This window comes from Pongo pygmaeus, chromosome 5, assembly GCF_028885625.2.
Source record: "Pongo pygmaeus isolate AG05252 chromosome 5, NHGRI_mPonPyg2-v2.0_pri, whole genome shotgun sequence".
Lineage (NCBI taxonomy): Eukaryota > Metazoa > Chordata > Mammalia > Primates > Hominidae > Pongo > Pongo pygmaeus.
Window position 1 is genome coordinate 24641460 of NC_072378.2, and position 27733 is coordinate 24669192.

The 27733-nt window shown below is 43.8% G+C and overlaps 1 protein-coding gene across 3 annotated transcripts in view; it reads right to left on the reverse strand.

Moving 5' to 3' along the window:
• Window positions 1-1804: 1804 nt before the first annotated feature.
• The window catches only part of KIAA0319 (KIAA0319 ortholog), a 99146-nt gene continuing 73217 nt past the window's right edge, over window positions 1805-27733 (reverse strand). For all 3 annotated transcript variants that reach the window (XM_063665875.1, XM_054492644.2, XM_054492643.2), the window contains 11 exons: window positions 27312-27435; window positions 24654-24786; window positions 23531-23679; window positions 21388-21539; window positions 19001-19139; window positions 18160-18319; window positions 13827-13969; window positions 11429-11551; window positions 9363-9453; window positions 6320-6411; window positions 1805-2236 (listed from right to left, as the gene is read on the reverse strand). In XM_063665875.1, the coding sequence (XP_063521945.1) occupies window positions 2058-2236; window positions 6320-6411; window positions 9363-9453; window positions 11429-11551; window positions 13827-13969; window positions 18160-18319; window positions 19001-19139; window positions 21388-21539; window positions 23531-23679; window positions 24654-24786; window positions 27312-27435 (1485 nt within the window). In that variant the 3' untranslated portion in view covers window positions 1805-2057. The remainder of the gene's footprint in view (window positions 2237-6319; window positions 6412-9362; window positions 9454-11428; window positions 11552-13826; window positions 13970-18159; window positions 18320-19000; window positions 19140-21387; window positions 21540-23530; window positions 23680-24653; window positions 24787-27311; window positions 27436-27733) is intronic.

The following is a 27733-nucleotide window of genomic DNA, read 5'->3' on the forward strand; positions in this document are numbered from 1 at the left end:
AGAATTTGCCCTCCATCCATCAAGGCAGGAGTTCTTTGTTTAGTGGAAAGCAGAACTCCACAGTTTAAAAAAATTGCATTCAGTTCTTGGAGCCACTACTTCTTAGCCGTGACTTCTGGGAAGTTACTTAACCTCTCCGGGCCTTCAGAGGGCTATCTGCAACATAAGAATAATAGTATCTCCTCTTCAAGGTTGATTATAAGGATCAATTGAGTATGTAAAATGCATATGTTATGTACATAAAGCAGTAAATGTTCACTCCCTTCTTCCTCGTTACGCCCGATGACTTTACATTTGGGCTGCTGTCCCCTATGCCAGAAATTCACATTTGCATGCAAAAAATCATAACCCTGGTCACTTGATAAGGCAGATTCTAGGCTTATGAAGCTCAATACTGGTTAAAAAAAAAATACATCACATTTTCCTTCTAACACTATAGACAGTATTGAATTGGCTAGTTATACAGAAAGTGTAGGCATAAGCAAAGCAATTATTTTAAAAATAAAATGACACTCACACTTTTTAGTTCTGCCTTTCCCCAGTAAATTACAATAAGTAAAAATAAGATGGTCCCATGAGGATGAATACTCCGGGAGATGACAAAAGCACCTAAAAGGTGAATTTTTTTAGAGCCCATGGGGAAACATTTTCTCTGGCACTCCTGCCCTGGTGGTTTAAATACCTTGCTTCTTAATCAGCAATGCATTCCTAGTTTTCCCATGTGTTACAAAAGCATTGTGCAACAGGATATTGTTTAGGTGTGGTCACACTTGGTACCACAACACTAGTTCTATCTCTCATTCTAATCTTCCCACAAAAAATGCCAAGGGCGCCACCAAGGCCACCAGCCTCAGGACCAAGGGCGGATGGGGAACTACCCTGAACCAGTCAACGTAGCAGGCTACAATTAACTCCAGTTAAGTGCTCTGGAGTACTGCTTTGTGGGTGGGAATGTTTTAATTGTCTTTCATGTTTGAAATAAGATTTATTCGGTAGAAAAACTTAAATGTATTTTTAAACATATGAAGTGAATACATCTATGTCAAGTTATTTTGGAAAGTACCTGTCAGGGACCAGAGTATCATAACCATGCCATCCAAGTTAAGACTGACTGTATTTCAGAGTTTTGGAATATATACACAATTGCTGAGTCGTTATCCCTATCTATGGCCGTCCAAATGCACAGCCTACAGAACATAATAAATGTTTAATGAATTAATCACTTCTATTGCATTTAATGTAAACTGGGGATCCGTTTACATTAGAGAACTGTACTGCTAAACAACACCGAGAGGAGTCAGTGTAGTTTTTCTTAGAGAAAGAAAAGATAATGTTACAATGCTACCTTCAACCTACACGGCATTAAGCTCCTCCTCCCCTTTCTATTGCCTCAGTCCTTAGAATACGATTCTTCCTTAGCTCTTGAATGGCCAACAGCTGCTTTCTTGAGAGAGATGAAAACTGCCATTGACATAGCACAGAATTAAAAACCAGGAGGGCTTGGCACTGTGCGAGTGTTGCCGTCAGCACAGAAAGCTTGCTACATGCGAGACTCTCCGTACCTCCACAGAAGATGACCCGTGCCTCTTAGACAAGCTATTTTAACATACACAGCCATCTGACTGCAGGTCCTACAAGAGAAACCATGTTTAGAATGCTGTTCCTTAGAGGCAATCACAGCGGCTAAGACAGAAATCATCCCTTTTTAAAACCTTGTTTAATTCACCTTCTCTAAGGTCCTACAGATAGAAATAGTTGTTCATCTTTCACATGAGATTGTGCCAGCTACAAAAACACAAAACTCTTTTAAGTATATACCTTAGAGTTTTACCCAGCCTTTATTTCTATTAACAAGCATCTCAGTTAAAAGAGCAACGTTTTTGTTTTGTGCCTTCAAAAACCGGTCTTTTAGTACGTGGGGATACACATCTAGCCCACTGGGGAAGGAGGTCAATGAACTATTCTAAAAGAGTGGGTTTTGTGCTGTAACTCCCACTGACTGGTCCTGGATTCAAGGATTCCTGTGGGGTCCTTCCACTTTACGACGGACTGCGCCATTATCTGTCCTTTGAACAATAACTGAAGGAAGCTCCATTTCTGATGGAACCATTCATGGAAACCTTTGGATTCCCTCTCTCCATCTTTTCTCGGCTGAAGATTGTGTCCTGGTCACTGTCAAACTCAGACTCGGATACCATCAGGCTGGAGTTGTGCTCTGTGCTTCGGTGCTTGATACCTAGAGAGAAGCACACAAGCATCTGAGGAGGAACGCCGTGATTCACTTCCAGCTGTCAGTTGTTCTGGTTGAAGGTCCTGTGATGAGCACGGAGTGGTGCTCTCCACACCTTGAAAGCAATCACTCAAAACAGCAGGCGGTTTGGGTTTCCTAGCAAGTAATTGCAGGGGCTTTGATGCCTCACCCGAGCTTCTGTCCCAGCTTTGACAGTCGCCAGCTGCTTGACCCTGGGCAAGATACCGAACTCTCTGAGCTTTCAGTCTCCTACTCTATTCAACTGGAAGATAACAAAGCATCTACCCCTTGAGTTTATGGTGAGGATTAAGTGAAATAGTGCATGTAAAGCTCTCTTGGCCCAGCCTTTAGTACACTGTAAGCATCCAACAAATGAAAGCTGCTGTGATTTTACCATTTGGTTAAAATATTTTTGGTAGAATATTTTATTTCAGGAGGTCAACTTAAGATACAGAACAGGTATAAGATTCAATTCCTACTCTCAAAGGATTTATGGTGTCTAGCTAGGGGTTTAAGACATAGACTTGGCTGGGCATGGTGGCTCACGCCTATAATCCCAGCCCTTTGGGAGGCTGAGGTGGGAAGATCACTTGAGGCCAGGAGTTCGAGGGTACAGTGAACTATGATCGTGTTGCTATGCTCTAGCCCAGGTGACAGAGCAAGACCCTGTCTTGGAAAAAAAAACAAAAACAAGACATAAAAGGCATAGACTCATGAGAAGATGGCTCATAACAGGTAAGATATTTTTTAAATTGTATATGAATTAGGAGATAAGCACATATACTTATGGCTGGGGTTGCTTCAGTGATGTTTCCCATAGGGTGATGTTGGAGAACTTTCTCCTTAGTTCAGCTAAACCAGGCTCTTGTCACACTACCAGGAAAGATTAGGCTCGCGGAAACATAGAAGGGTGAGAAAAATGGAATTTATTGGTCAAAAAGGAAACAAAAACTCTCAGCAAATAGAGAGGGGGTCTTGCCAGCAACCTCCTGCCTCACAGATTGAATCTCAGGTTACCACACAGAAACTGAAGAGGCCAGGCTCCTCCCCACTGCAAATGACGTGAACTTCCTATGGCTCCATCCCCTTGCCCCAGTGCGCAGGTGGACATTATTTAGAGAGAATCAGCTGGGAAAGGGCAGGGCCTTCACTGGGGACCAGCAGTCCGGTTTTTCAGCCTTCAGGCTGTTTTAGGCTTGGAGGTGGGGTTTCGCCAGGGACTCTTGGCTGTCTCCTGTCTCTATCAGTAAGATTTGAAGAAGAGAATTTAGACAAGAGGACAGGGGAAGGTCATGGAGTAAGCAGAAGCATCCAGGAATATTTAGAAAAAAACTAGTTTGTTTGGAGCAAATGATTCATGCAGGAAATAATGAAGGAGAGGCTGGAGAGAGAGGCAGGGACCTCGCAGAAAAGCACATGAATACAAAGTAAACCATGAAGTTTGGATTTTATCCTAAAAGCAGAGAAATGACACTATTAAAATGTTGTTCTGAGATATTAATAAAACCACAGTGTGCGGGATGGAAGACGGACAGTAGACATAGAGGCTGCTGTGGTCTGAATGTTTGCACCCCCACAAATTCATGGGTTGAAATCTAACGCCTAAATGGTGGTACTAAGAGGTGGGGCATTTGGGTGGTGATCGAATGGGATTAGTGCTCACATAAAAGAGGCACCAGAGGCCAGGCACGGTGGCCCACACCTGTAATCCCAGCACTTTGGGAGGCCGAGGCGGGTGGATCACTTGAGGTCAGGAGTTCGAGACCAGCCTGGCTGACATGGAGAAACCCTGTCTCTACCAAAAATACAAAAAAGATTAGCTGGGCATGGTGGACAGGTGCCTGTAATCCCAACTACTTGGGAGGCTAAGGCATGAGAATTGCTTGAACCTGGGAAGCAGAGGTTGCAGTGAGCTGAGATTGCACCACTGCATTCCAGTCTGGGGGATAGAGCGAGACTCTCATCTCCAAAAAAAAAAAAAAAAAAAGAGACACTAGAGGCTGCCTTGCCCTTTGCACCATGTGAGGATGCAGTGAGGAGGCACCAACTATGAGGAAGTGGCCCTGCCCAGATGCTGAATTTGCCTTCCCAGCCTCCAGAACTGTGGGTAATAAATATCTGTCTCCTCATCTGTGGCATTTTGTTAGAGCAGCCCAAATGGACCAAGGCAGAGGCAGTGCAATGTAGAGGAAGAGCCCAGCCTCCACCCCACCTTCAGCACTCACCAGCTATGTTACTTGGGCAAGTTGCTAAACTTTCCTTTGCCTCAGTTTCCTCTTGTGTAAAATGGAGATAATCATTGCACATACCTCATACCGCTATGGGTAGGATTAGAATTCAATGGGTAAAGTACTTCAGATGTACCTAGTACATATTTGACATTAAATACCTGTTTATTATTACTATTAGTTCACAGGTGAAACTGTAAGGACCTGAACTGGGGTGGTGATGGTAATGATGAGGAAAGAGGGCAAGAGTCTAGCAGGGTGCAGGTGTCTGGAGTCGGGGGCAGTGTGTGTGGAGCACCAGCGACTGAGGTTTCAAACTGGGGCAGTGAGAATGGGGGTTCTATGAATAGAAACAGGAATGTCAGAAGGATGAGTGTATTTTAAGACAAAGATGGGTGAGATAATGCAACCTAAAGCATGTTGAGCTCTTAGGTAAACGTCACTATAATACTTCTGATATTATGCATTGCAAATGGTGAGCACTCAATGTATGCTACTATTTGTTCTTCCTGTGAGGCTCTTCCTGCCAAAGCCCTGTTAGCTACACTTTCTGTACACGATCAGTCATTCTGACCTGAGTGTTCCTACCCGGCCTCGTCCATGCATCGATAGACCTCCTTGCACTCCAGTATAATTACCCTCCCTCAGGCTGTGAGCTCCTGTAAAGGCAGGCTCTGTGCTTCCTCCTCTCCCAGTCTCCAGGGCCTAACCCGATGCCTGTGCACAGGGTAGGCATTCAACACTCACTGTGAACAATGTTTTGCACCTCACAACTCTGAAAAAGATTATATCTTCCATAAAAATTAACTTAGTCATAAGCCCAGAATTATGGAAAATCTATAGAATTGGTGTTTAGCAGCCTCAGAGGGCCAGAGAAGTTTCATTAAGTATGCAACAGTTAATAAACGAGAATGAAAAAGTTAACCGAGGTGGGCAAGAGGTGCTCCTAAGCGTAGGGATCAATACACTTTGTGAAGAAAGTCAATTTTCTGTAAAGCCTTTGTGTCCATGTTTATCAATGGCTAATTAGATAATGCAGCTGCTGAAAAATGTTAGGCTTTAAAGTCCAAATGTCCTCTTGCTGCATTTCTGTTCTAGCAGACCTAAAGGGAACAGCGTTCAGAGCTGAGCTGTGGGAGTGTCTTCAACTGCCCCCTACCCTCCACCCAGGAGTAGAAAAAAAAGCAGGTGCTGGGGACACCTCTGTTTAAAAAGCAGTCTTTGCCCTGTGGTCATTGGTAGATGCCCAGCTGATAACATTTCATATCCCTCATCCATTAATGCCTCAAAGTATTACACCAAAATTTCATTAAATTTATAATGAACCCACTGCCTCCTGCCCCCACCCCCGCATTAGCATATCCTCAGGATTGATGAAAGTTATTTTTCTTTTTCTTTCTTGAGACAGAGTCTCAGTCTGTAGCCCAAGCTGGAGTGCAGAGGTGCGATCTCAGCTCACTGCAACCTCCACCTCCCAGTCTCAAGCTATTCTTCTGCCTCAGCCTCCCGAATAGCTGGGACTACAGGCGCACACCACCACGCCTGGCTTTATTTTTTTTTTTGTATTTTTTAGTAGAGATGGTGTCACCATGTTGCCCAGGGTGGTCTCGAACTACCGAGCTCAGGCGCCTTGGCCTCTCTAAGTGCTAGGATTACAGGCATGAGCCACCGTGCCCGGCCTGAAGGTTGTTTTTCATCACAGAATCCCAGCCTCACTCTTCCTTCCCAATTAAAGTGCTGACTCCAGCGAATCGTTCTCCCTCTGTCCAAGTTAGCACTCAGGCATACCTAGGTTAAATCATGTAAAGGTGCCAGGCAGTCATTCTGGAGACTGTCTTACCATATTTGGGCCTCAGTTCCATTCTTTCCTGTTCATCCATGTTATCCAGGATGGTGTACTTTGTTTTCTTCCTGATTTTAGTCCTTTTTTGTCTGAAAGGAACAATGAAAAGCTCAACTCAGATCTTTAGAAAGGTAACTGAGATCTAGGATTTAACGCACAGTAAAGACACTAAAGGAAACATTTTGCCTTTATGATGTGATAGTTGGCGTCTTTTATTAAAGAAACATACACAAGGCCAGGTCAGAGCTCAGAGGGCCATTATGCATCTTGGAGAAACACATTTCTGGGTATAAACAGCCACATCACTCTTGCCCACCTATCTACAGGTCTCAACTAAGCCTCAGGCTGCGGTGCCAGGGACCTTTAGTGCAATTCTCAACACCTGTATGTTGGCCCAGGGAGCTCTTCTTCATGAGTAATTCCTTATTCAGAAAAGCCTGGATAAGCAAATGTTCCCCTGAACCTATATCACCCTGCTATGTCCAATGCTGCAGTAATGAAAAGGTGTCATGAACTAGCAATCAGAAAAAAATAGCAAAAATTATAATAAATTCCCACAATTAATTAGCAACAGCTGCTCCCCACCTTTTTCTTTTCTTTTTTTTTTTTCAACACATGAAAATTAGGCTGGTAACATGTGCCTCATCCTATGTACAGAGACTATTTGAAAATACACATCCAAACCATGCCAAGGCATGTAGAGAACAAAATAGTAATTTCATAGTAAAAAAGCAATTTTCTGAGAGCGTGATGATCAGAAGCACAGGTCTCAATTTAGCACTTAATAGCTGGTGACTTAGAGAAAATTATTTGAGACTTTGGTGCCTCCACATCCTTACCCGTAAAGTGGGAGCAAGAATAGTCCCTTTCTCACATGCTGATGAGAGGACTGAAGAAGATAATACATACAAAGCACTTAGCCATTAATCACAATGGCAAATACTTCATAAATGTTCACAGTTATCACTACTAGCATCATCATCTTCTACTTGATAGACATGTCACAAAGCTGCAGATGTTTAATGCCATGCACAGCAGGGTCACATATGGCTCTGGGAAAACTTAACGGGATTTAGGCCTCTAAGTGCCTGCACCTGGCTCCCTTTCACCAGTCTTACTTTGGGAACATAATCACAAATAAAACTAAAATAATCTATAAGTGATTTCCAAAAAATAACTATTAAAATACACTCTTTTTTTTTTAAGATGGAGTTTTGCTTTTGTCGCCCAGGCTGGAGTGCAATGGTGTAATCTCAGCTCACTGCAACCTCTGCCTCCCGGGTTCAAGTGATCCTTCTGCCTCAGCCTCCCAAGTAGCTGGGATTACAGGCATGCACCACCACACCCAGCTAATTTTGTATTTTTAGTAGAGATGGGGTCTCAAACTCCTGAGCTCAAGTGATCCACCCACCCTGGCCTCCCAAAGTGCTGAGGTTACAGGCGTGAGCCACCTCGCCCAGATTAAAACATACGTTTTTAAAAAATCACACCTTTGGAAAGCAGTTACAGTGTTTCACATGAAAGAGTGGAACTGATGCTCTCTTCTAAGGACAGAGGGTTGAGCATGGGGTTCTGGAAGATTTGGCCAATGAGGTAGCTTGAGGCTTCTCAGAGGTCAGCTCCATGGAAAAAGGAAACACCTAAAGCAAAAGTTCTCTTTGGCGGTGTTATTGCCTCACTTACAGTTTCAAATTTATTAAAAATGATTCAGGTGGATTAGATTATTGCTTTACAGAATGAAAATAATCAAAATCTACCATTTGTAACAGTATACTTCCAGAACTCCTTCCTCTATTGAGACCTGTAAGGCCACTTAGGTACTTGTGAGAGATATATATATATATATATATATATATATCTGTATGTATGTTTTCATCACGGTTCCTGGCTAATAACTCCCACGGCCCTTGTTATAATGCTGGGGCACTTTAGGCCTCAGAAAACAGAATCTCCCTCTCTCTCTCTGACCTTCTCCTGCCTTCTTTCACCTGCTCTTTATTCTCCCCAAAGCAAGAACCTTCCCCTGCCTTTCTGTCTCGGAGCTGGCTATAAAGACATTCTCTGACCTACTTTGTCTGATTATAGGTCATAAAACCCTCATTTCAGAAAGAGTTCTGCCTCCTACGAGGAGGATGGAGTGCTTTACAGAGAGGCTGAGAAGAATCTGGACAGGCCTTGCTGGGCTTCCCCACTCAGCCTGTTAGTATCACATCATACCCTTTCTGTCCAACTACTTTTCTATAAATATCCAAGGAAGTCTTCATAAAAGGCCCAAGACGACAGGGTTCAGAGAGCTTCTGGACAGCCAAACACGTGGAGGTTCCCGGAGAGTGGCATGCCCAGAGAGGGCATGGAAGCTCTAGGCCCCTTCCCCATACCTCACCCTATGCATCTCTTCATCTGTATCCCTTGTAATATCCTTTATAAAAAATAACCAATGGGTTTCCTTGAGTTCTTTGAGCCACCCTAGCAAAATAACTGAACCCAAAGAGGGAATTGAGGGACCCAATTTATAGTCAGTCAGAAGCCCAGGTAAAACAACCTGGGGTATGCAACTGGAATCTGAATGGGGTGGGGGGCAGTCTTGGGGACTGAGTCCTTAACCTTTGGGATCTGACGCTATCTCCAGGTAGACAGCATCAAAAGTGAATTGGAGGACACCCAGCTGGTGTCCACTGCAAAGCTGTTGCTTGACTGGTGTGTGCAAAGAAACTCCCAAACAATGGTCACAGAACTCTTCTGTATTGATTGTGGTTGAGTGAGAAAACAGTACCGCTCTAGTGAATATAATGTAAGACCGATAGAGAATAACATTAGATATGATATAGAATCGTTGACCCTCCTAGAAAACACAAGAGCTGCAATGAGAAAAAGCTGCCTCTAATATTCCATTTATTTAGGCACTTATGCTTTGTGGCAGAAAGTGCATTATTATAATAAACAGCTTAGCAGTTTAACAAGCCCAAGCCAACAATTCCTAAGCTGTCAAAACACACTTAGTGTAGGGTCTCTATTTCACAGGAAGAAGCACTCTAGGTACCTTTTGCAGCAGCAGATGCAAAGCCAAGTGAAACCTCCTGTTAGCACAATAAGAGTAAAAGCCGACACTGTCACATAGAATATACTCCACTCTGAAACACAAGAAAACCAAAGTGGACATAGTTATAGGCTATTTGTAGAACAACTTTATTTTGATGATTCATAACAAATGTTTCTGAATCCCTACAAGGAAAGGCCACCTGTGGAGTTGATACCATCTCATCAGGCTGGTAGCAGAGCAGAGCAAGGTAAAATACAGATAAATCAAGAACAACCTAAAACTGCCCTGTTTTTAATCCATTGGGTTTCAGGGCCTCATGGAGCACATATTTCAGGCGAACTTGGGAACAGAATAATCTGAAATAACTAAAATTAGTCAATTACATAGTAATGCCTCTTATATAAACACACATGTATACCACATCAAAATATTCATTCCAGAATGCCAAAAATCACAACCCCCACCCCTGAAAGTTCTGGCGTGGTTTTAATAAAGCATCTGTATGGCTGTTTATGGCATGAAGACATTTTTCACAGCCAGAGAGCAATTCAGAAACTACTTGACCCTCATTCCTTCGACATCCTTACAGAAATCTAATGTGAAAAGCTTTCAACAGTAATTCAGAGACAGAGAAGCCCAGTTTAAGTGTACTAGGGAGCAAAGTTTATTAGGCAGGGTGCGGTGGCTCACGCCTGTAATCCCAACACTTTGGGAGGCCGAGTGGGGCAGATGACTTGAGGTCAGGAGTTTGAGACGAGCCTGGCCAACATGGCAAAACCCCGTGTCTACTAAAAATACAAAAATTAGCTGGACATGATGGCACACACCTGTATTACCAGCTACTTGGGAGGCTGAGGCAGGAGAATTGATTGAATCCAGGAGGTAGAGTTTGCAGTGAGCTGAGATTGCACTACTTTACTCCAGCCTGGGTGACAGAGCAAGACTCCATCTCAAAAAAAAAAAAAAAAAAAAAAAGTTTAACTTTATTAAATGTTATATAATTTCATTGGAATAATGATCCAAGGGCTGGCTATTTTCTGATTTTTATATAGCATTAAATGGGAATATACTTTGGCAGTCAGCTCTTACTATCATTGGTGCCAATTATGTCCATCTTGTTCCCCAAATAACAAATTTACTTAGTAGACTGCCATTAAAATATAGTTTTCTCCCCAGAAGGGACCTCAGGGGCACCAGCTTGCCCTGCTGTGGCTCCAGTTTTGGCGCCTGCCTGTGTGAACAGCTGGAAGAGTGGGCCAAATTCTCTTCTTTACCTGATTCTAGAAGATCCACACCAGGGGCCCCTTCACCAGAAAATCACGCTGAGCCTAAGCCAAGGCAGGTGTAACCTGGAAATGCAGCCCGTGGCCCAAGCAATTCTTTCTTAGAAATGCCAGCAATAGTGAGCCAATTCTGCTCTGCCAAAGGGAATTTTCTCATTAGGAAGTTTTATGTAAAAGCCTAAACACACCCCACAAAGTAGATTGTAAGAAGGGTCTTAACTTACTACCAAGTGAGCTGGTTCACTTGGCTTCAGGTGAGAAAAGCACTGAATGTTTATAACTGCAAAGCTAGGCAGATAGTTCTCTTTTCCTATCTTTTCTTTTCTCTTTTCTTTCCCTCTTTCCCTCCCTTCCCTCCCCTCCCCTCCTCTCCCCTCCTTCCTTCCTTTCTTCCATTTTTTTTTTGAGACAGGGTCTCACTCTGTCCGCTCACTGCAGGCTCAACTTCCTGGGCTGGAGCAATTGTCCCACCTCATCCTCCTGAGTAGCTGGGACTACAGGCACACGCAACCACACTCAGTTAATTTTTTAAGACAGGGTCATACTATGTTGTTCAAGCTGGTTTGGACCTCCTCTCAAGCAATCCTCCCAACTCAGCCTCCTGAGGAGCAGAGACTACAGGCGTGCATCACCATGCCTGGCTTATTTTGTTATTGTTTTGTAAAGATGAAGTCTCACTATGTTGCCCAGGTTGGTCTCAAATATTAGGCAGATATTTCTGATACCTGAGAATGAGCTGCCTTAAAGCTCCTCACCCAAAGCCTCCTCTATACCAGAACTCACCACAGTTGCTCTCTCCATCCCAGATATAACGCTGTATAAGGTTCTCCATCCATAACTGAGAGCAAATGCAGCGCTTTGTGAGGGGGTCGCAGTGACCATGGCCAGAACACTTCAGAAGGCAACCTGCAAAGACGTGTGTAGGGCTGAGGTCAGCATGCAGAAAAGGGAATCCCTGGATTCAGCTTCTTTTGTATCTTCAGTAGCATAGGTCCCAAATAAATGCATCTTGTTGAATTAAGAGCCTCTTACAGTGTGGACAGGAGTTCTGGGGATAGTCTCTCATCACTGACAATCTCATCAGAAAGCAAATAGCACAAAAAGCCAGTCCACACCACACAGCAAAAGCCTTAAAAATATTGGGAGGCCGAGGTGGGCAGATCACAAGGTCAGGAGATCCAGACCATCCTGACCAACATGGTGAAACCCCGTCTCTACTAAAAATACAAAAATTAGCTGGGCATGGCGGCACATGCCTGTAGTCCCAGCTACTCAGGAGGCTGAGGCAGGAGAATCACTTGAACCCGGGAGTTGGAGAGGTCGCAGCGAGCCGAGATCGCGCCACTGCACTCCAGCCTGGTGACAGAGCAAGACTTTGTCTCAAAAAAAAAAAAAAGTTTACTGGCTGGGTGCGGTGGCTCACGCCTGTAATCCCGGCACTTTGGGAAGCCAAGGTGAGTGGATCACTTGAGGCCAGGAGTTTGAGACCAGCCTGGCCAACATAGCGAAACCCCACCTCTACTGAAAATACAGTAAATTAGCTGGGCGTGATGGTGTGTGCCTATAATGCCAGCTACTCAGGAGGCCGAGGCACAAGAATCACTTGAACCCAGGAGGCAGAGGTTGCAGTGAGCCGAGATCACACCGCTGCACTGTAGCCGGGGCAACAGAGGGACAGAGCTAGACTCAAAAAAGTAGCAAAAACATAACATTGTCTGGCCTAAGAAAATAATTCTAAGTATTTATCTGGAGTGCAGTGGCAATCATTGAGGACGTGCCCAAAGATTTATCTACATTATAGCATTATCTTTAAAACCAACCCTAAAACCCATGAATAAGAAACTGGTTGTATAATTATGGAGCATCTCCAGGGTAGAATAATATGTGGCCATAAAAATTTTATTGCAGAGAAATTTTCAAGGATTGGGGAACATAATCATAATATAATTTTTTTTTTTTTAAGAGACAAGGTCTTGTTGGTATGTTGCTGTGGCTGGTCTCAAACTCCTAGCTTCAAGACATCCTCCTCATCCTCTGGAGTAGCAGAGATTACAGGCATGTGCTACTGTTCCTGGCTCATAATATGATTTGAAGTTAAAAATCAGGTTAAAAATACATATCATGTCATCCTGATCGCAGAGATGGGGGAACTAGAAAAACATATATCAGAGTATTAACAAAAATTTTCTTTGGATGGTGAGAATTTTGGACCTAGAATTTAGAGAATTATTTTCCTCTTTGTGCCTCTCTGGATATTCTAAATTTTTTACAATAAATAAATATTATTTTTGTAGCTAGAAAAAAAGGAGTTATTGGCTGGGCGTGGTGGCTCAGCACTTTGGGAAGCTGAGGTGGGTGGATCACTTGAGGCCAGGAGTTTGAGACCAGCCTGGCCAACATGGCGAGACTCCATCTCTACTAAAAATACCAAAAAAAATAAAAAATGAGTTATTAAAAATTAAGTTACTCCATATTATAATTGAGAAAGTCAATTGTAGATGGATATATATATCTAGATAGATAGATAGATAGATAGATAGATAGACAGACAGACAGATAGATAGATATAGATAGATATCTGAAACGGATTAAATTTTACTGCCCAAACATTATCATGTCCCTTGTAACTCTCATTTCCCTGGAGTCTACTGAAATAACCACTTCAACATAACAAGAGATTCATGTTACTCATGAAATGAAGACAGAAACAATGGGACTATGAATCATTTTAGTACCCTGGAAGGGGTGGTGAGCATGGAGCTAAGAAAAGAGGTACACCTGGAGAAGGCGTTTGTGAGCTGTCTTAAATTTTCAAGGAGCTACATGACGTTATCATCACAACCTAAGGCATGATGTCCAAGGGAAATAAATTACATAAACATGGCTTTGCAGCCAGTAACACTTATTTGTCTTTAACATTGTTCTTTCTGCCAATGGCCAGTATCTTGTGAGTATAATCTTAATTTTAGAACCATAATTATTATTGCTTTCCATTTTTCTTCCAAGACCAAGAGTAGTTGGCAAATGTATGTTGCAGGAAACTCTACTGGAGAAATAAATGCAAAACAAGTCCCTGGATGCTAAAGTGAAAATGTTCACATGTCACTCCTCTTCTGTGTTTGTCAAACTTATCCATGATTGGCAAGTCTGATTGTTTTAGAATATTCCATAGGGGACCTACCTGCTGTATCAACCCTCAAGACCTTGAAAAGCAAGAAGTCAGCCTTCTCCTTTGAGAGCCGCATGTGCAGATTTCGGGCCACTTCAGCAGCTTTGAGAACCTTGAAAGGCGGCCCGCTCTGTACATAAAACACAACCACGGTGCTGTGGAGGAGACAATGAGAGAGGACAGCCACACAGTCAGACGGTGACTGCCATGACACGCCCACCGCAGCATATGACCTGTGAAACTGGGGAGGTAGATGGCCACAGCTTTGTGGCTTGCCAAGGACAGGGGCATATCTGTGAGTCAAGGAATTGATCTCTATTCACAAAGCCTCTTCAGTCTCAACGTACAGCTGATCAAAGTCAGACAGATCTTCAGATAAAAGGAGCAATGTGTAAATTATGTATCAGTTTTTGAAAATCCTAACCAAATGGCTCTGGAGAGCTATCAGGTTAGTGAACAAGAATGCATCTATGTGCTGGGATGTATGGGAATGGAAGCTCCCATGCACAGGACCCTTCTAGATCTTGCCCTATGTACCTTTTCATCTGGCTGTTCATTTGTATCCTTTAATATATTCTTTGCAATAAATCCATAATAGTAAGTAAAAAAAAAAGGAGCAACGTATATATGTGCACAAAAAGACAAATATACACAAAATAACTTGCAGACATGTCTTTCTTTTTACCTTTTTTGATTGAGATATAACTTACATATCATAAAATTCACCCTTCTAAAGTGTAAATGGAATGACTTTTAGTATATTCACAAAGTTGCACAACCATCACCACTATCAAATTTCAAAACATCTTCATCACCCCAGAAGGACAATCCACACTCATTAGCACCTCCTCCCCACAGTCCCTGGCAACCACTAATCTGCTTCTATAGATTTGCTTCTTCTGGACACTTCAGGTAGGTGGAATCATACAATATGAGACCTTCTGTGTTTGGCTTCTTTCACTTACCATCTTGTTTTCAAAGTTCATCCACGTTGTAGCACACATCAATACTTTATTCCTTTTTATTGCCAAATGATATGCTGTTGTATGAATATATCACATTTTGTATCCACTCATCAGTTGGTGGACATTTGAGTTGCTTCCACATTTTGGCTACTATGAATTTGTGCTATGAACATTCATATACAAGTTTCTATGTAGACATAAGTTTTTCATTTTTATTGAGTATATACCTAGGAGTGGAATTAATGGGTTATATGGTAGCTGTATGCTTAGCATATTGAGGAACTGCCAAACTGTACTCCACAGTGGCTGTACCATTTTACATCCCCACTAGCAATGTATAAATGTTCCAGTTTCTCCATAGGCTCGCCAGCACTTGCTATGGTCTGTCTTGGATTCTAGCCATCCTAGTGGGCGTGAAGTGATACCTCAACGTGGTTTAGGTTGGCATTTCCCTGGTGGCTAATGGCGAGAACCTTTTCACATGCTTATTGGCCATCTGTGTATCTTTTTTGGAGAAATAGCTACTCCAATCTGTATTCATCTCCTAGGGTTGCTGTAAAACACATTCCACGAAGCAGCTTAAAACAACAGAAACCTCTTCTCACAGTTCTGGAGGCTAGAAGTCCAAAATCAAAGTGTTCTGTTAGTTCTGGTGCTGCCGGCAATCCTTGGTATTCCTTGGCTTGTGGAGGAATCTCTCCGGTCCCTGTCTCGGTCATTACACGGTGTTCTTCCTGTGTGCCTCTCTCTGTGTCTCTTGTCCTCTTCTTAGAAGAACACCAGTCATATTGATTTAAAAGCCCACCCTACTCCAGTATAACTTCTTAACTAATTACATCTGTAATGACCCTATTTCTAAGTAAGGTGACATTCATAGGAACCAGAGGTTAGGGCTTGACTATATTTTGGGGGCAGGGGGTGGATATAATTCAACCCACAGCAAGTGTTTCATCATGAAAGGGTGTTGGATTTTGTCAAAGGCTTTTTCTGTGCCTACTGATATCCTGCGGTTTTGTCCTTTATCCTATTAATGTGGTTTATTACATTTATTGATTTGTATATGTTGAACCACACTTGCATTCCTGGGATAAATCCCACTTGGTTATGGTCTATAAACCTTGTAATAAGCTGCTGGATTCAGTTTGATAATATTTTGTTGTAGATTTTTGCTTCTGTATTCACAAGGGATATTAGTCTGTAGTTCTCATTTCTTGTGATGTCTTTGTCTGATTTTAGTGTCAAGGTAAAACTGGTCTCACTGAATGAGTTTGGAAATGTTCCCTCCTCTTCTATTTTTTGGAAGTTTGTGAAGGACTGCTCATTCATTAAACATTTTGCAGAATTAACCAGTGAAGCCATCTGGTCTTGAGTTTTGTGGAAAGTTTTAACATTACTAATTCAATCTCTTTATTTGTTATAGGTCTATTTAGATTTTTAAGTTCTTCTCAAGTGAGTTTTTGTAGTTTATGTCTGTTTAGGAATTTGTCCACTTAATCTAAGTTATCTAACGTGTTGACATATAATGATCCATAATATTCTCTTATAATCCTCCCCCACCCACCTTTTTTTGGAGACTGGGTCTCATTCTGTTGCCCAGGCTGGAATGCAAAGGTGTGAACATGGCTCACAGCAGCCTCAACCTCCCAAGTGATACTCTCACCTCAGCCTCCTGGGTAGCTGGGACCATAGGCGTGTGCCACCATGCCTGGCTAATTTTTTTTTTTTTTTTAAGATGGAGTCTCGCTCTGTCACCCAGGCTGAAGTGCAGTGACACGATAGCTCACTGCAACCTCCGCCTCCTAGGTTCAAGCAATTCTCCTGCCTCAGCCTCTTGAGTAGCTGGAATTACAGGTACCTGCCACCACACCCAGCTAATTTTGTATTTTTAGTAGAGACGAGGTTTCGCCATGTTGGCCAAGCTGGTCTTGAACTCCTGACCTCAAGTGATCTGCCCACCTCGGCCTCCCAAAGTGCTGGGATTACAGGCGTGAGCCACCGCGCCTGGCCGCCTGGCTAGTTTTTTGTGGAGATAGCATTTCGCCATTGCCCAGGTTGGTCTTAAACTCCTGGGTTCAAGCAATCTGCCTGCCTTGGCCTCCCAAAGTGTTGGGATTACAGGTATGAGCCACTGCATCCAGGCCTTTTTATTTCTATAAAGTCAGTAGTAATGTGCCTTATTTCATGCCTAATTTTAGTAATATGAGTCTTCTCTATTTTTTCTTAGTCAATCTAGCTAAGGATTTATCAATTTTGCTGATCTGTCCAAGAAACAACTTTTGTTTTTGTTTATTTTCAGACATGTCTTTGATTCAGTATTTGATATATTACGAGGGAAATATATGATCCATTTTAGAAAGAGTTCCTTAGAAAATAATTAGAACATGTTTAAATTTGGTGTTTTTCTAAGTGAACTTCAGTTCTCTGGAAAACTAACCAAAGTGGAAGAGCTGACAATAGCTAGGCAAATGGAGTTACTGTGAATAGTGGGTTTTCATTCTCATATTCTTTCTCTCCCTCCTCCCACTCCACCCTGAGCTAGATAAGCCTTTAAAAATAAAACTCAGCCAGGCATGGTTGCTCACACCTATAATCCCAGCACACTGGGAGGCCTAGGTGGGCGAATCACTTGAGGTCAGGAGTTTGAGACCAGCCTGGTCAACATGGTGAAACCCTGCCTCTACTAAAAATACAGAAATTAGCCAGGTGTAGTCGGCGGGGGGGGGGGGGGGGGGGCACCAGTAGTCCCAGCTATTCATGTGGCTGAGGCAGGAGAATCACTTGAATCCGAAAGGCGGAGGTTACAGTAAGCTGAGATGGCGCCACTGCACTTCGGCCTGGGCAACAGAGTGAGACCCTGTCTCACAAAATAAAAATAAAATAAAATAATAAATAAATTAAATAAATAAAACTCAACTAAATACAAAGATCTCATAAAAAATAAAGGCCAGAGTTTCAGCCTCATATACTCCCAGGAGATGGTAAATGGTAATCAGTGATCCTTTCACATTGTGAGAAGCCTCACTCCCCATGAGCGTGGCACAGGGATGCAGCCCAGCTGTGAGACATCCTCTTCACATGCCCCAGACCCCTTGCCCAGCTCTGAAGACACCAGAGCTAACAACCGTCTCCCCTGCTGTTCCCCAGCTCCTCCTTCACTCAGAACATTCACAGTCCGCAAACATTTACTGAGAATTTTAGGAAGGACCTAGCATGATGTTGGCCATACTACTGCCCTTTGAGAAAAAGGTATATGAGTGGGATAAAAGCATGTCAAAAATATAAAAGAAGCAGAGGAATGAACAGTTTTCTACTGGACTGGGATGAGGTAAGAGCTGGAATTTTGTACGGCCAAGACCCCGCCTTGGGTGTGTAGCTCCTACCTGAGATCCGAGTGGGCCCGAATCTTCTGGACCTTAATGTCTGAGTCCAGCACATTCAGCAGCACAGCCAGCTGCCTCACAAGGGTGTCCTTCCGCTGCTCTGTCAGCTGCCCAACACCAACCTGCAGGGTCAGCTCCACCAGGCCACTCTTCCTAGGGTCTGGGGAAAGAGAAGATACAGGATTTGCACTTGGACATTTGCACAGGCTTTAGAGTATAAGGAGCGAGGTTTCTATAGGAGCTCAAAATTACTCCTATGCCATTTCTACATTTGAGTTGTAGGACTCAGGTAAATTCTTCTAAACACCGCAGAGGCCACTATCTGGAAGTACTTTCCCTTGTTTTATCCCAGTTTGTTGTTTATAATTTTTTTCCAGAAGATAGTCGGGTGTACCTAATTAGCCTCTGGGCTAACTGAAAATTTCAGCCTCTTCCACATTGTCCCCAGGACCAGAAAGAATTTTGCTTCCAAGTGCCATGGGCACTTCCCAGTCCAGTTTATGCTGAGGTTGTTACAGTCACTTCACTGGAACTGCCTCCCTCTGTGCCCTGGTATTGAGGCCCTTGGGTCCGCTTCACATTAAGTCTTTGTCTTCTGGCAGGAAAACAAACATGAAAAGAAAATCTAGTTGCCAGATAACATTCTCTTTTAAAGAGTGATGAGGCTGGATCTATCTGGGGATACACAACAAGGTGTAAGAGACATCCTCAAAGTGGGTCCAGCCAAGAGCTGGAGCCAGCCACAGGAGGCCTCCCACACTGGTCACATCTGTCAGCGTAAAGACCCCAAAGGCTGACCAGCCAGAGCCTGCATGGCCAGCTCCAGGGCCCAGGAACTCACCTGGCTGCACTTCCACAGTGGCAGTGTCTGTGTCCGAGGCCCCCTGACTGTCGGTGACTTGCAAGTGGAAAGTGTACACCCCCTCCACCAGATTCGTAAGCCGCAGAGCCGCGCTGTGGTCGGAGCCATCGATGACATCCTGCGAAAGAACATGGATCACAGGGCAGCTGTCAATCCTCGGGTCCCAATTTCTGGGCTTCTGTTGATCCTAAACCTCAGTGTCCCATCTTTTTAATACAGGCGTGACTTTAAGAGGGAGGCTGCAGGGGAATGAGGCTGGCGGGATAGCTGAAGACAGGAGAAATCCTCAGCATCTCTTCCCCAAAAAGCACCGGGGGGGCACATCCTCAGACAGTATTTCCTGAACTGAGTTTACCAAGCACTTTCCAGGAATTACCAAATAATTAATTGTATCCAACAAAGGGAAAGACCATTTGAATTAGGGCAAGGACCCTGAGAACAAAGCACAGGTTTTCTGGGTCTTATTTTCAAACATAGCTTTACAAAACTCTCATCTTGAATTCCCTCATAATGTATCATCATGTTCACCTGAAATAACCCAAGACCCTGTGTAGCATCCTCTGTTCTGTGTGCTTCTAAGCTCCAAAGAATGAGAGAAGAACCTCCCAGACTCCTGCTAATAGAAGGGGTGATAACGAATACGTGCTCTGAACAGAGACTCACTGTTGTTACATTTAGAGGCTAATCCCCCATCTAGTTGAATAGTGTTAATTCTAGAAGTGCTTAGAAAGTATAAAGCATTTGGCTGGGCACGGTGGCTCACGCCTGTAATCCCAGCACTTTGGGAGGCCGAGGTGGGCGCATCACGAGGTCAGGAGATCGAGACCATCCTGGCTAACAAGGTAAAACCCCATCTCTACTAAAACTACAATACAAAAAAATTAGCCAGGCGTGGTGACGGGCACCTGTAGTCCCAGCTACTCGGGAGGCTGAGGCAGGAGAATGGCTTGAACCTGGGAGGCGGAGCTTGCAGTGAGCCGAGATTGCGCCACTGAACTCCAGCCTGGGCGACAGAGTGAGACTCCGAATCAAAAAAAAAAAAAAAAGTATAAAGCATTTTCATTTCGTTCCCTGTGACCACTCCTTAGTACGTCTCCAAGAGTAAATCTGTATCTCTCCAGTCCTTAGAAATGGCAGGAATGAAGACGTACATACATTTATGTCCTAAGAGGCAGAGTGATCTAATGAGGGTAAAATGCCTGCCAGGAGCTAAAAACCTAGGTGTGTCTAGTTTGATTAAAAGTGGATTAGTTAAGGCTGGGCGAGGTGGCTCACACCTGTAATCCCAGCACTTTGGGAGGCTGAAGCGGGCAGATCACGAGGTCAAGAGATCAAGACCATTCTGGCCAACATGGTGAAACCCCGTCTCTACTAAAACTACAAAAATTAGCTGGACGTGGTGGCACGTGCCTGTAGTCCCAGCTACGGAGGAGGCTGAGGCAGGAGAATAGCTTGAACTCGGGCAGCGGAGGTTGCAGTGAGCTGAGATCGCGCCACTGCACTACAGCCTGGGTGATAGAGTGAGACTCCATCTCAAAAAAAAAAAAAAAAGAAAAAAAGAAATGGATTAGCTAACCTTGGCCAAGTCACTTCTCATCTCTGCATTTCGCCTTCTGCATCTATAAAATGTAAATAGCAATCCCTGATCTATTGACTCATCTGGTACAATATGAGGAACAGAAAAGAATCCACTTGGACCAAAATAGGAAGGATGGAAAAGCATCCTGCTGGAAGACTTGACCTCAAAGTCCTTCCAAGCTATGGTTTTCTGCCCCATCCAAAGTCTGTTCAGGAAAATTCGGAAAGGATTTCAGCTTTTGGCTAAATCTCAAAGCAGCATACTGCCTCCAGCCTTCAGAACATTCAAATGTAGAAGCATAAGCACCTTACAGGGAACATGGAAAGAAACATGAGGTCATTATAGAGACACTGCTGTGGACTGAACTGTGTCCTTCTCAAACTCCTGTGTTGAAGTCCTAACCCCATACGACTGTATCTAGAAATAGGACCTATAAGGAAGTAGTTAAGGTTAATTGAGGTCATAAGGGTAGGCCCCTGATCCAATAGGATTAGTGTCCTTATAAGAAGAGACACCAGAGTGCTCTCTCTTCCCCTGTTATGGGAGGACATGGTAAGAAGGCAGCTGTCTGCAAGCCAGGAAGAAAGACCTCACCGGGAACCGAATTAGCCAGCAACTTGAGCCTGTCTTCCCAGCCTCCATAATGGAGACAAAATAAAGTTCTGTTGTTTAAGCCTCCTTATACTTATATCCTTAGAATATACTGTGATATACTGTTTGCAGCCCAAGCTGACTAATGCAGATGTAATGATAAGTGGTCTAGGAGCAATTCTCTCTCAGTACTCACTCCAGCTGCTGGACTCTGGCCATCCCGGATCCACAGATAGGACACAATTCCTTGGTCATCAGTAGACCTTGAACCATCCAAAGTAATGGAATTATTGGGAAGCACAAGAACATGTCTGCCACCAGCCCGGGCTCTGGGAGGACTATTATTTTCTAAGTCAAATATAGCAAAAATGAAAGCAAAGAGATTGATTTAAAACACCAGTGACAGAAGAAGTGTGTCATAAAACATCCACAACTCTTCCACCTTGCAGATACAGTATGTAGAATTAAAATATCCAAAAAGGCATTTTTTTTCCCAAATGCATATAAGATACAGACTTCCTTAAAGCTCCATTTGTACTTAGTTAGCTATAATTTGGGATGAAAAAGGTAAAGCAGGTGGCAGGCTATACACTGGGAATTTTTCTAATATTGTTATACTTTTTCTGTCCTTGAAAAATAGAAACACTGATTTTACCAACATTTAGGGTATTGAAAGCGGCAATATTTTGTTTTAAAATATACTCTGGGTCATTTTGTACTGGTCCACACTATCTGGCCAGAAATATTTCCACTTCAAGAACTGCCAAATCTTGACTCTCTAACATTAAAAAAAAAAAAAAAAAAGAGTAAAAAGTAGGCTGGGTGCAGTGGCTCACATCTGTAATCCCAGCACTTTAGGAGGCCAAAGCAGGAGAATCACTTGAGACCAGGAGTTTGAGACCAGCCGGGGCAACACAAGTCTCCATCTCTACGAAAAATTAAAATAATAACAATGATAATTAGGCCCTCCTCTGACTAGGTGTTAAATATAAATGAGGCAATGGCCAGGCATGGTGGCTCATAACTGTAATCCCAACACTTGGGGAAGCTAAGGCAGGATGAGTGCTTGAAGCCAGAAGTTCAAGACCAGCCTGGGTAGCAAGACCTGTCTCCACACACACAAAAAATTAAAAATCAGCTGGGCATGGTGACACACACCTGTAGACCTAGCTACTCAAGAAGCTGAGGTGAGAGAATCACTTGAGATCAGGAGTTTGAGGCTGCAATGAGCTATGATCACAGCACTGTACTCCAGTCCGAGCAACAGGGTGAGACCCTGTGTCTATTTTAAAAATAAAAAAATGAGGCAATGTAAAAGCCATTTCTGATGTAATAGCTTCAGAAAAGAGGGGCCAGGGAGCACTAACAAGACTGGGGTACAGTGGGGAGATCATAATAAGACACAGCCTCTATGTGGAGATGAGGCTGCTGTGAGGCAAATCCTGCTTGTCCAGAAGGGGCTCTGGGACCCAGCCTGATCCCTCCCAATTTCCCCTTAGAAACAAGTCAAGACGCCTGTTCAGACTATTCTATTTTTATGCATGGTTGAAAATATCTACAATAAAATCTTTTTAAAAATCCAAATCTATATCACTTTGCTGTTAAAGTTGCTTCAGCCTCTCCCAGCTGCCCAAAGTCCAAACCCCTAGGCATGGCCTGTGGCACATATAACCCTCCATGGCAGAGCCTGTGCCTCAGGCTGCAGCCACTCTCCCAGCGTCCCACACTCTTGCCATTCTACAATGCTTGAACCTTTCCATCCAGCCAGGCTCTTATACTCCTCTGCACTTCAACACGTAGTAATCATCCATTCACTAATTCATTCAACACCTCTGATTTGCCTTGAGTCTAGCACTCTGCTATACTGAGGATACAGAGATGTCTGAAGCAAAGGCACTCAGGCAGTTCACAGTCAAATGGGAAGACAGACAAGGAGACAAGTACCTAAAGCAGTACTGCACTAGTCTAGACCACAGATTTCACATTAAGAAACGATATGGAATTTGAAAACATCTGTTTTCTTGAATTTCCAAGGAATAAAGGAAAAAAAGCATAATGGTGTCATTTGGACGTGGGTCTTTCGTTACTAGTAGTCGCAGAAGAGTGAAGTCATAAGATATGGTCCACAAACAAAAGGAAATGTCTGCTTGCAGAGGGCGACTGAGAAACAGCTAACATGAATAGAAGAAAGTTGGCTTTTTTTCTCCCAGGCAGGGTTCGGCATCTGCGGTGAACAAATAAGCAAACACCAACATCTCTGAATAGTCATGGCCTGGCTGAGGGTCCTGCAGACTCGAAAGAGGAGCAGGCCCAGCCCTGTCCACCTCAGACCCACTCACCCTTCTTCACAGCCACAGTGAGGGTGGACGTGCTGCTCAGTCCCTGCTGGTCTTTCACTGTCAAACGGAAGTGGTAGGTCCCCACCTGAAGACCAGTCACAGTGGCTATTGCTTTGTCAATATTTTCCATCTCCACTGCACTGGGGCCTCTATAAAACATGGAAGTGGTTAACATAAGGGAGGGGGTATGGGATTCTGAATATGACAGGCGTGCGATTTGTGCTCTTATAAATGTTTTGTTCCAGCTATAATATATACCATTTAGAGAATTCTAAGAAAACTCCATTCATCTGTACTCTCTAGTTCAGTGTAAGAGTCACAAGCTAAAACCTATCTCAGGCAGAGTCTGCTGGATTACTTGGAAGAGAATATTCGTTCTCAATTTTTTTAAGTCAAGATGCCAGTGAAATGATCTATCCTTGGAAAATGAGCCTTAGAAATGACTCCCATTTCTTCTTTGAATAAAATTAGGTAAAATCCTCATCTATCTTTAGGGAGAGCATGGAGAAGAAGGGAATAAGCCAGATAAGCCCTCTCCTAGGAGAGAAATCACAGTATAGTCATTAAGATCAGGAGCTTGTCAAAAATACCTCAGTTTGGGTCCAAGCTCTTTCTCTTACTATCTGGGCAACCTTAGTCTGTGTGGTCTCATTAGTGTCTACAAGCCTCAGTTTCTTCAGCTTTAAATAGGAATAATATTCTTATTTATCTCTTACAAACTGATACAGGGTTCTATGAGACAGAGCATGTAAAGCTCAGAAAATGTTAGATGATATGCGTCGCCCCTTACACTGCACTTCTGGTGTCTACAGTCACTGCAGGATGGGTTGAGTGTAGACAGGATCACACGCAGGTTTCCCTGAACCTTTTCTGTCATGAGCTCGCCTCACACCAAGACAGCCCTGTTCAACTGCCCCAAGCTCTACCTCCCTCCACTGTGAATGATGTCCATCCACACTTAATGTACTCTTCAATCAATAACACCCAGCCACTTCCAGAAACGTGCTTAAATCCCGACTCCTCAAAACGCTCAAGCTGATTGTTTACTATAGATCCTCCAGAGAAGGAATAATACCAGCATTCGGCATGGGCATGAACCTAGCTCAGTGATGAGACAGACTACCTGATGTGCTCCCAGTGGTAGAATACAATGCCGTGGTCATCGCTGCTGCTGCTCCCATCCAGGGTAGCACTTTCCACTGGGAAGATCAGCTCTTTATCAGGCCCGGCCACAGCCACTGGAGGTCTATTGTTTTCTGGAATTACAGAAACAGTGTGAAAAAGTATTATCTATTTGCATTAAGTCTGCAATCCTGTGATTTCTTGATTTAAGTACATTACTCATCTTCAGACCACGCAGCCACTAGAGTATGCAGCATGCTTTGGAATCCTGGAGTGAAGCACTTTAGCCTTCTAGCTGATCCAGGAGTTGAACAGTCCAAGTTCAAGACTGCCATTACAGGCAGCCAAGAAACACTGTCTCTAATAGACACATCTTTGGTTTCTTAGGTTTAAAAGATCTTCAGTCTGCCGGGCACAGTGGCTCACGCCTGTAATCCCAGCACTTTGGGAGGCCGAGGCAGGTGGATCACGAGGTCAGGAGATTGAGACCATCCTGGCTAACATGGTGAAACCCTGTCTACTAAAAATAGAAAAAATTAGCCGGGTGTGGTGGCTGGCACCTGTAGGCCCAGCTACTTGGGAGGCTGAGGCAGGAGAATGGCATGAACCCGGGAGATGGGGCTTGCAGTGAGCCAGCCTGGGCAACAGAGCGAGACTCCATTTCAAAAAAAAGAAAAAAAAAATCTTCAGTCATAGGGTGAAAGAGAAGGAAAGGAAAGAAGGGTAGAAGGAGAGAGGGAAGAAGGGTGGGGGGAGGAAGGAAAGAGGAAAGAAGGAAGGGAGGGAGGAAGAGAGACAGAGAGGGAGGGAGGGGACAAGGGGACATCACAGAGAGGGAGGGAGGGGACATCCATGTGAAGAGACCTGCTTTATCAGGTAGGGCTTACTTCCTTTTGTCTCTGTAGCCTCAGTGCTAACACAGTGCCTGGTAAATAGTAAATGTTCAAAACATTTTAAATTAAATGTTAAACGAAAAGTAAAAGATATAAAGTATTGCTGATATTGGCAGGGCGTGGTAGCTCACGCCTGTAATCCCAGCACTTTGGGAGGCCGAGGCAGGCAGATCACTTGAGGCCAGGAGTTCGAGACCAGCCTGGCCAACATGGCGAAAGTCTGTTTCTACTAAAAATCCAAAAATTAGCCAGGCATGGTGCCACACATCTGTAATCCCAGCTATTCAGGAGGCTGAGGCGCTAGAATCATTTGAACCTGGGAGGCAGAGATTGCAGTGAGTCGAGATCATGCCACTGCACTCCAGCCTTGAAGACAGAGTGACACTCTGTCTCGAGGAAAAAAACAAAGTATTGCTAATATTGATATAAACAGATAAAATATCTGTTAACAAAAAAAGGGCCAGGTGTAGTGGCTCACACCTATAATCCCAGCACTTTGGGAGGCCAAGGGTGAGAGAACTGCTTGAGCCCAGGAGTTTGAGACCAGCCTGGGCAACAGAGTGAGACCCAGTCTCACAAAAAAAAAAAAAAAAAAAGTCATGTAGTCAAAAGCTATGGCAGCCATTACCCAAAGTTTGGACCACGCCACAGCCCCCATGATCCTACTCACTACAGAACAGGGGTTTGTTTCCCTTCGCCGTAGGATAGAGTACTTGGGTGACCATCCATTTCCAAAGCCCTTTAGGATGGAGTCCCCGGCTCTCCTGGGGTCATCTATTGTCACTCCAGTCCCTGCCCACCCTCCCCGCCACCTCCCATTCCCACATCCCTACCTCTTTTTCTCTCTCTCCAACCACAGTAATTCCTTTTAAATCTTTGAATGTACCAGACTCTCTTCTTTGGCCCTCACACATACCGTTCCCTCTCCCTAAGAACTCTTCCTCTTCCCCTGTGCTGCCCATCCCTTCCATTCTTCACCGACTGTGACTTGTGCTTCAACACTGAGCTCATGTACGAGCTCTTTGCAGATGCATCTCACCCAGGTGAGTGCTCTTTCTTTGGGGTCCTGTAGCACCCTGCAGTTATTTTAGTAAAGCGCCAATCACAGAGTTTTATGTGAACTTCTCCATAAGCCCTGCAAGGGCAGAGATCAAGTCTATCTTGTTTAATTCCACATCCCAGGGTCTAACTAATAGAACTTTTTATGTATTAGCGGCATAAATAAATAAGTTGTCTATAGGTTGAGTATAGTCTCATTGCCAGGAACTGGATAGAGGTTCTGGGACTAACAGGAAAAGTTCTAAGGCAAAGACCATTATCAAACAAAGGTATAGCTACCTTTAAGGTTATTTAACTCAGGAGGTAGGCAGAGCCCTGGGTTTTCATGAAACTATTAATGAACAGTGACACTGAACTGGAACGTGTTCCCCAATGTCTGGCTACATCTGAGTGTCAAGCCACACATAAGAACCAGCCCCTTCAAGATCCCCTGGAGCTCTCTAGAGCAGAGTGGGGCATGTGTGGAAGCATCCGCAAGGCAAATCGGAGCCCACAAGCAGTGCTGTGGATGGCTCTCATTTCATCCTTCATGCCATAGTTTACAGACAGTCAAGGCAAGATTTAGAACCTTGAAATGAAATTAGTTTTATATGGAGCTTTGGCACCCACAGGCTGGTACCACCAAGCGTGGCATCTCCAAACCCCAGAAGCCCAGCTATCATTTCTGCTTTAATCTCTGAGGCCAAATCTCTTTCTCCTCCACCTACCAGGCTGGACGATCACAGTCACCACAGCAGTAGACTGTTGCCTTGAAGAATCTGTCACCTTCAGCTGAAATGTATAATCTCCTTCCTGCATTGCAGATAAATGAAGGTACGGCGTCTGTACTCCCTAAGTAATAGCAAATACAAAAATAAAACCAAAACAAAAAAAAAAAAGTAAAGAAGCACAAGTAAATAGTATGACAGAATGAAAAACTAACAATTTTACCTAATACAGAGATCTTGCTCAAAAAAAGAAATGTGTTTGGCCAGTCACGGTGGTTCACATCTGTAATCCCAGCACTTTAGGAGGCCAAGGCAGGCGGATCACTTGAGGTCAGGAGTTCGAGACCAGCCTGGCCAACATGGTGGAACCCCGTCTCTACTAAAAATAAAAATAAAAAAATCAGCCAGGCATGATGGCAGGC